Below are 9,229 nucleotides of genomic sequence, written 5' to 3' on the forward strand. Positions count from 1 at the left end.
TTCATTGTCATAATAACACTGAAGAATCAAATATCCTTGGAACAAGAAACCATCTTTATATCGGTATTTGTTCGTTATGGTGCTTAGTCTTGGTGTTAATAAGAATGAATTTTTCATAATGAATATGGGGATTTAGACAAAAGGAGGTAGCCTAGTCCCCTCAGTAGTTTATTTCCTATCTTATTTAAAACTGTTGAGGCTATACAGATTATAGATCTGCTGGCTGGAAAGACACAAATTGTCCTTTGGACCAACATCTGGCATTCCAAGCAGGAGATGACAATCCTGGTGCTCACAGCATTTCTCACTCACTCTACCTGATGACCATTCCTCAGTAGTTCTCCAGGCAGATTTTCAAATGCTACCATTTACTTACTATGCATCATGGCTATTTATAAATTATTTTTCCTTATTAAAAATATTCAAGAATAATTGGGCCAATAATCTACTCAGTCTTCATGAATGCTCCATTGCACAATTTCTCATTTTTATAACCATTTTCTGCAGGGCTGCTGCGCTTTTCTTCTGACATCTTCTTCACATAATCCAGTGGTCCTTTCCCCTCAAAGGAGGAAGGGTTTTTGAATGAGCCTCCAATTCTATCCCACAATGTGAAGTACTGTCCATAGTTATAGTCAAAGAACATGTGGTGGTCTGTATGATGAGCTGAGCCATTAATAAATGGCTGTAAGATCTGAGGGACACGAAAATCACCATCATGAATGGAAATTGTCCAGATGTTAACCAAGATGTACAAACCTAAGTAAACCACTTTGTGCAATGGAAAGACAAAAGGGTAGATATGGTAGGGTAGACTCTGCAGGAAGCCATCCACCGGGTGAAAAGCATGACTTGCAAATGGAGTGGGGATCTTCCAGATATGATGAGGCTTATGTATGCGCTGAAGAAGAAAGGACACAGTTAGCACCGAGGATTCTACCCAGGGCAGTCGACATAGGTCATTTCCACACCATGAGTGTGAAAAGTTAGCTAAAACAGAATCCCTTTGAAATTAGTAAAATCACTTTATAAGAGGGTCTCCCTCTTTCATTATTCCAGATCTAATATTTTAAGACAGCCCTCCAGACCCACAAAGAAGGATATGAACAAAATGCAACCCATTCCTGTTACAAGTAGAGCTACTTAGGTCTTTAATACAGTTAGTAGAAATCCTCAGAAACAGACAACAGAATTTATAACCCTACATTCCTGAAATGTGGGCTCTTTCTCCTCATTCCCCCTCAAATGGCTCTACCTTGTACACAAGTCTGTGATGAAGGCCTCTGTGAATCCAGTAGATCAACATGTCAGTGAAAAAGAGGAAGGATATTACACTAGCGATGAGGTGAAGCCAGCCTAGAAGAGAAAATAGCAACAGGAGGATCAAGATTCTGCTCCCAGGACAAGAAAGCACTATGTACATGCCTGTCAGTGCACAATGGGACCCGAGACTCAAACATCATCAATTGTTTGTTTTAGTTAATTCAGTACAGTAGAAATGAATCTCTCTTCACCCCCCAGAATTTGGCCATTTTCTTACTTCCTTCCTTTAGAAACTTGCAGTGTCCTGCCTTTGATTTTTAAATCAATATACAACATAAAAATTACACATATGAAAGAGTAATTTCTTAATTAAACCATAAATACACATACTGGACAGAAAAGAATAGACCTGAGATACCTTTATTATTTAAATCTGAGAACACTACTTAACGATATCTCTTAATGTAACCTCCCTAAAACATATCTTCATCTAGCATCTCCCTGCTTAGAACCTTATTTTTCCCTAAAACCCTTAAACCTAGCATCTGCTTCATGATCTGACCCATCGTTCTGCACCTGTGCTCAGCCCCTTCCTGGCATCTGGATAGTCTCATCTCCGTACCTTGAAGGCACTGGTCCACAAATTTCTCTACTTTTACTCAAACTCTTAGGCCTGGTCCAGCCAATTCATCACCCAGTGCATGATTTTTGTTCCCAACTCTTAAATAACTAACCTCCTACTGTGAGAGCAAGCTCTGGTGCCAGCAAGCCTGGGTTCCCATTGCAGACATACTCCCAATTTGCTGAGTAACCAAGGGACTTAAACTTTATGTGTAGCTGCTTTACTCACCTTAAAAAGAGCAGGGTATCTGCCTCATAAGACTGTTGTAGAAAGAAATGGGGTGACACAAGTGAAGAGCTTGCACTATCACTGGCACATACAAATACCCAGCACATGTACTTTCTATATACTAGATACCAGAAATGTATCTTGATAAAATAATTTCAGAATGTCACAAAATTTAATCACTGAAAGACTGTATATAATAGGAAAAAAGTAAAAATCTAAAGGTCTAACAATTAGGGATCAATGAATAAATAGTGGGTATCTACACAATTAAATACTATTGCTAGCATATTACGTAATGTCAGTATCCATCAATATGAAATATAGCCATATTTTGTTTGTTTGCAGGTCTCGGGATGGAACCCAAGGGCATTCAACCTCCAAGCTACACCCCCGGCCCTGCTTTTTATTCTTTATTTTGAAACAGGGCCTCACTTAGTAGCAGAGGCTGTCCGCGAACCACCATCCTCTGGTCTCAGCCTCCCGAATGCCGGGATTATAAGCGTGTGCCACCACACCCAGCTTATAGCCATATTTTTAAGAAGAAAAACAAAACAAGAGTGTAAACCAGTATGCCTATGAGGCTTTCATTTTTGCAAAGGAAATAATGTAGTGTTCAGGTTCAGAAAAGTAGGAAGACATGCCAAAAGACTTAGTTTGTGGGTACCAGGATAATGGAATCTTAAAAATATGCATTTTCTGACTTCCAGTAACTTTTGTGTACTGCTTGAGTTACATTTAGAAGCTTAAATCCAAAAAAGAGCCTAGGAAACAAACACAAGGGTCCATCTCTGACCTCTCCAGTCAATCCCAGGCAGAGTATCATCTACAACAGACTTTAAAATTGATAGACAAAAGGAAAGAAACACACATATGTGCATATGTGTCAAGACACAAATGTATAAAACAGTGCACTGAAACAATGGAACAATTTAAAGGGAAGGAAAAAGAGACAAATTTGGTTTTTTAAAGAAATCAGCCTGTGCTCAGACCACTCTCCCGACCCGTCTTATTGACGTACCATTTGGAAACTCCCCGATGTCATCATATAATTTGCTGTAGCCCCTCAACTCCAGCAGGAACAAGGAAACAGTGGGAATACTGATCCAGGGCAGCGACTGGACAGTGAACTTAATTTCCCGAAAGACTTGATTCTGCAAATGAGATTTCCAGAACTTAAAAGTCACAAAATCTATGTTTAACACAACTGGTATCAAAGTGTTTTGGATTGGAATTTTAGGCTATTATATTAAGGGTTTTATCTCTAAACTGTTTCCATGAAAACTAATGCATGAAAATGTGTGTGTGAGAGAAAAATATCCATTTGGTACTGAGCAAATGCAGTCTCTAAATTCTGAAACTTTTGCTCCTTCCTATAAAATCTGTATTTCTAAACTTTACTTATGGAATAATCATTTCTTTCATCATTAATTTCCATCCCCAACCCTTTCTATTTTTTTTTTTTAATTTCAGTTCTTGGAGAAACTGACAAATACTAATAACTGAACTTGAAAACAACTGTAAATAACTCTAAAACTAGTTTAAATTTCCTGTCTAAAATAATAATGTGGTAAAGACAGTTGTAAAAGTCAAACATTACAATATACATAAGCAAATATTTACTTATTCATTGATATTAGCAAAAAAAAAAGTATAATAGGTAAGATAGTTAGTTTTATAGCTTAAAAATTTGCTAGGCGTGGTGGCGCACACTTGTAATCCCTGCGCTTGGGAGGCAGAGACAGGAGGATCGCACAGGTTCAAAGCCAGCCGCGCTGGTTTCCAAATAACAAGTATACAATAGGTCTGGGAGTGTAGCCTGGAGGTAGAAGGACTTTCAGAGGAACCCTAGTACCACCAAAATAAAATAAAATAAAATAAAATTTGAATAATGTAGTTAAATAATGGAAAGGAGAGAGAGGATTAATCCTCACAAAAATGCCTAATCTTTTGGGGGGACTGGTTTTAAAATCTTTAGTTAATAGCTACATATACCCAGTGTAATCTGAAAACCTCGCATATACATTATATTGTTATTTGTACTATACCAGTAGTTAGAAAACAGTCAAGAAAATCTCTTACCTTTAAAAACTGTGGATGCTTCATTAATGAATGATCAAAGACAAAATAATAGCTCAGTGTTGCGCAGAGGAAATAAAGAATATAAGCACCGAGGTTTGTCACGATCAGGAGGCTGACAGTTTGTCGGAAGATGTCATCCTCCGGCCATGTGGCTGGATAAACATATGGTGTAAAAAAATAATAATCTGCAGTGCTAAGAACAAGGTCCATCTTGGCCCCTAAAGGATAAATAAGTGCATCAATTACTTATTATATCTATTATCTTTCTAAGCAAAATTTTCCATAAAAACTATATATGAAGTTTCTAATTTAAGAATGATCATATGTTGAACAGTCCTCTGCAACCAAGCCCCCTCTTTAGCACTGGAAGGGACCAGTTATAATCCCTAGTCTACTCTCTTCATATCACATGCAGGAGCATCAGATCTAATCTAGAGAAACTGAGGCCATGGACTTTTATCTCTAAGGCCAGCAAGCTGGTGAGTGGCATAAGACCAGTTTAATGCCATTTTCAGGTTCTTTCCTACTACCTTGCAAATCACTAAGATGGGTTTGAAGGGCCCTAAATAACCAAATGGCTTCCTCCTTCAGCCACATGTTTCAGCTACCATCTCTCTCCTTCAAGAACACATACTCCAGAGATTTTTATTTCAGTGTTGAGACCTAAGATGAATTCCCTACAAGGTAGTTGCCACGACGATAAAGTCAGAGACCACTTGCTTTTGAGGACAGAAGGAAAGGTACTCTCAACGGCAGAAAAAAAAAAAAAAAGTCAAGTCTTTTTGCTTGTTCATATTAAGGTCTCTAGCTTGGTGTGGTAGCACACACTAGTAATAGCAATACTTGAGAGGCTGAACAATAAAAATCACAGGCTTGAGGCCAGCCTCAGCAATTTTGCAAGAACCTGTCTCGCTGGGCGTGGTGGTGCACGCTTGTAATCCTAGCACTCAGGAGGCCAAGACAGGAGGATCGCACAGGTTCAAAGCCAGCCTCAGCTACTTAGTGAGACTCTCAGCAACTTAGTGAGACCTTCTTTCCTAATAAAATATTTTTAAAAATAGGTCTGGGAGGATTAATATTTTTTAAAATAGGTCCGGAGGTAGAAAAGCCCCTGAGTTCCACCCCCAGTACCACACACACACACACACACACACACACACACACACACACACACGAACTAGAATATATTTATTTTTCTTCCTCTGGTCAACATTCTAGGTTAGGGGCTGGAAAACTGTGACCCAGGAGCCAAATCCAAAGTCAAATTTTTACCAAAGCTTTACTAGGACACAGGTGTGCCCAGATGTTTTTATGTCACCTGTGGCTTCTTTACCACCACACAGAGGGTTGAGTTACCACAAGAGACAAAGCAGAGGCAGCTTAGGAACAGCCTGGCAGCGCCTGCTCCAGAGCTTGAACTCTGGCCAGCTGCACTTCCCCAGAAAATGCACTGGTCTACTTGATGCTCACGACTCTCTGATACGGCGCAGCTCTTGTGATCTGAACATGGAATCCATCATTTATTTACTTATTTGGGTACTAGAGGTTGAACCCAGGGGCATTCTACCTCCAAGAATACTCCTAGCCCTCTTTTTTTAAATTTTATTTTTAAATTTTGAAACAGAGTCTAAGTTGCTAAGGGTCTCACTAAGTTGATGAAGATGACCTTGAACCTGTGATCCTCTTGTCTCAGCCTCCCAAATACTGGGAATGTAGGTGTGTGTGTGCCTCCATATCTGGCTGGAGCCTATCACCTGTGTTGTACTCACTCATTCTTCACTGCATTATTTGTAGAGAAAAATGTGTTCAGTATTCTAAAATTCACTAATACTTGAAATCTTGAATATTAAAAAAGCAGTCTGACAATTATCTAATCACATTATATCTCAGGCATTCAAACGAATTTTATCTACTACCTACAGAACTATGTAAAAAATGCTGATTTATTAAATTAAGAAAGGGAGATTCTTAAACTATTGATGCATTATGTAATAGTCATTCGTAGCCTATTTCCCCCACTAGGTTCCCATCATATGCCACAGGGATTTAAAGTCTCTTTGAAAATTAAGTGGGCATGGGGGTGCACACCTGTATTCCTAGTACTTGGAAGACTGAGTCAGGAAGATTGTAGGTTTAAGGCCAGCCTCAGCAACTTAGCAAGACCTTGTTTCAAAATAAAAAATAAAACAGCCGGGTGTGGTGGCGCACGCTTGTAATCCCCGCGCCTGGGAGGCAGAGACAGGAGGATCGCACAGGTTCGAAGCCAGTCTCGCTGGCTTAAGAGACCCTGTTTCCAAATAAAAAAATATAAAATAGGTCTGGGAGTGTAGCCCGGAGAAGGGTTTCCAGGAACCCTAGTACCACCAAAAACAAACACACAAACAAAAAACAGTGCTGGGGATGTAGCTCAGAGGCAGACTGACCCTGGGATCAATCCCCAATACCACATAAATAATAACAATAACAATAATAATAATACATATGTTATGTATTATTATTTATATACATATAAACAGTTCAAAACTACAAACTGATACAGGAAAGCAGACAATAGGAAGTCTTGCTTTGGTCCATTTCTACCACAATCGTCGCCTCTACAAACGCTGACAGTGTTTTCTAATGCAAGAATAACCACAAAATTTATCTTTCGTTCCTTCCTTACAAAAAGTGATATACAGTATGCATGGTGAAGTTCCCTTCTTTTAATCTATAGCTTAGAGATTTTTCCATTTCTACATAAATATTCCTTGTTTTTACATTCTTAAAATGTGTGTGTTTATTGAAGTATAATTCATTAATATAAAAAATTCACTTTAAAGAAGTCAATTCATTAGTTTTTAGCTTATTCCCAAATCTGTGTAATCCTCATCACTATCTGGTCTCAGAACATTTTCACTATCACAAGAAGAAACTCTATCCCCCATACTATTAAGCTTCCTCACGTTTCCCATCAAATTTGGGGAGTCTGGGACCGCTATTTCTCAAAATAAACTTTCTACTCATTTCTCTTCTCCTGTGGCACTCCCATTGTGCATATATAGGTGTGTCTGATGGTGTTCCCCAAGTCTCCAAAGTCCTGTTTTTCTCTCTCGTTCTTCTGGTCTGCAGACTAGATAATCTCAATGGATTCACCTTTAAGTTCATTAGTTCTTTATACGGTCTTTGTTCTGTCAGATCAAACCTGCTGTTAAGCTTGACAAATTTTAATGTTACTATAGTTTTCAACTGCTGAGTTTCTATTTGGTTGTTTTAAAAATAATTTCTATCATTTCACTGCTATTAGCTGCTTGGGAGAAAATTGTTCCTGTGATTTCTTTTCCTTATTTGAATATGGTGTTCCTTAGTTCTCTTAACATATGTATAGTGGCTAATTTAGTCTTTGCTCTGTGAGCCAAACACCTGGGCTTTCTGGGGGCAATTTCTATTGATGGCCTTTTTTTTGTGTGTACAGGCTATACCTTCCTGTTTCTTTGTATGTCTCACATTTTTTTATAAAACAGAAACATCTGAAATAATACAGATTAGCAACTCTGGCTATCAGATTCTCTATCTGACTTCCTTCAGAATTCCCAGGGTTTCATGTTCATTTAAGTGATTTTTCTGTACAAATTGTATAACATCTATATTCTTTGTTTTGTGCGGCTACTGGAGACTTGTAATGGATATGATTTCCTTAAACTCTTTGAACCAAAAGATTTCCACACTGTGTGTGAGTAAAAGTGAAACGCCACCATGGGTAGTTCCCAACTCCGACGTGGATCACATCTCTTACTTGGGCAGATCTCAGAGGTCAAAGACAAGGAAGCAGGGCTTTCTTCTGTGTCCCTTGGCTGGGTGTATAATGCTGCCTGTGAGAATCATCTTGGATTCCAGAGGTCAAAGTCTCCTGTGGGCATGGTTCCCCTATGGTCCCTTTTTAAGTTTTTTGATCTGGCTTTTCTTAGTGCCAACTGGGAGGAGCACTACCTAGAACTCTGATGCTAAACAATGCTTGCTCTTGACAAGCACCCCGGGTATAAAACTACACAGAGCAGGTCCTAAGATAGGTCAAAGGAGGATTTAATAACCCAACAACAAAGTTGTTCATATAAGTTGGTCAAAGCTGAAACTTTCAAGGAATCATATGCAATATATACACAATAAGTATTCATTATGTGAATGTAATACGTATGCAATAAATACTGATTACATGGCTGCCTGAGCACCTTGCAGGGTCCATCACGTTATGATTAGATATTGATGATATGATAGAAGATCATTATGTTGTGAGATTAGACAGTCACAGAAAATGAAAGTTAATATGTGTTCTCTAATATGCAGAAACTAAGGAGTAACTGGAAACCAGAGGAACTCGATAATGGAGGATAAACCTCAGTAGAGCCAAGGAAGTGGGCAAAGGGAAGAAGAGGGGGGAGAGAGAGGTTCACTGAAGGAATTACTACCATCGGCTATGTGTATATATATGTGAAAATACCAGTGTCAATTTCAGTACTCTGTATGGAGAAGTGGGGAAATGGGCAGGCAGTGGGGGGAACACCAAGTCCTGTGTGCATGTGTGTCACTATCAACATGATTTACATTATGATGTGAAACTATAATGCACAAATAAAAGCAGATTAAAAAAAGAATTCAAGAAATAAAATAACACTACCCAAAATGGCCCTTCATAAGATTTCTGCCAATGTCATGTCTTATGAATACATTTCTGCTTGGGTAATCACTCATTTACCATGTAGCCGCTGCTATATTATGGTGTGTTGCTTCCTATACTCATGCACCTTTAACGAGCTTTCAGTCACGTCCTCAATATCTAAGAAGTGCCTGACAGAAGCATCATGATCAGTGTTCAGATTTCTTCAAGAGCAGTTTCTCATGACTTACTCATGTTTTTGGGCCATTAAAAGTATAGTGTAATCAATGAGGTTAGGAATCATCATCACATTAGTAATAGAAAACCCTTCAAAACATCTGCAGGCTCATTTTCAAAGCTCACTGTCAGCTAAAATGCTAAAATGCTAAACATTTATTAACACCGAT

The 9,229-nt window shown here is 38.6% G+C and overlaps 1 protein-coding gene across 1 annotated transcript; it reads right to left on the reverse strand.

The window, feature by feature from the left end:
• Positions 1–445: 445 nt before the first annotated feature.
• Positions 446–4,402, reverse strand: SC5D (sterol-C5-desaturase; the record flags this gene model as incomplete). Its single annotated transcript, XM_080695530.1, has 4 exons — positions 446–901; positions 1,256–1,356; positions 3,132–3,264; positions 4,193–4,402. The coding sequence occupies 4 exons, from the start codon at positions 4,400–4,402 to the stop codon at positions 446–448; spliced, it is 900 nt and encodes a 299-aa protein (XP_080551656.1).
• Positions 4,403–9,229: the final 4,827 nt, after the last annotated feature.

Source organism: Muscardinus avellanarius (assembly GCF_963383645.1).
Source record: "Muscardinus avellanarius genome assembly, chromosome: 1".
Classification (NCBI taxonomy): domain Eukaryota; kingdom Metazoa; phylum Chordata; class Mammalia; order Rodentia; family Gliridae; genus Muscardinus; species Muscardinus avellanarius.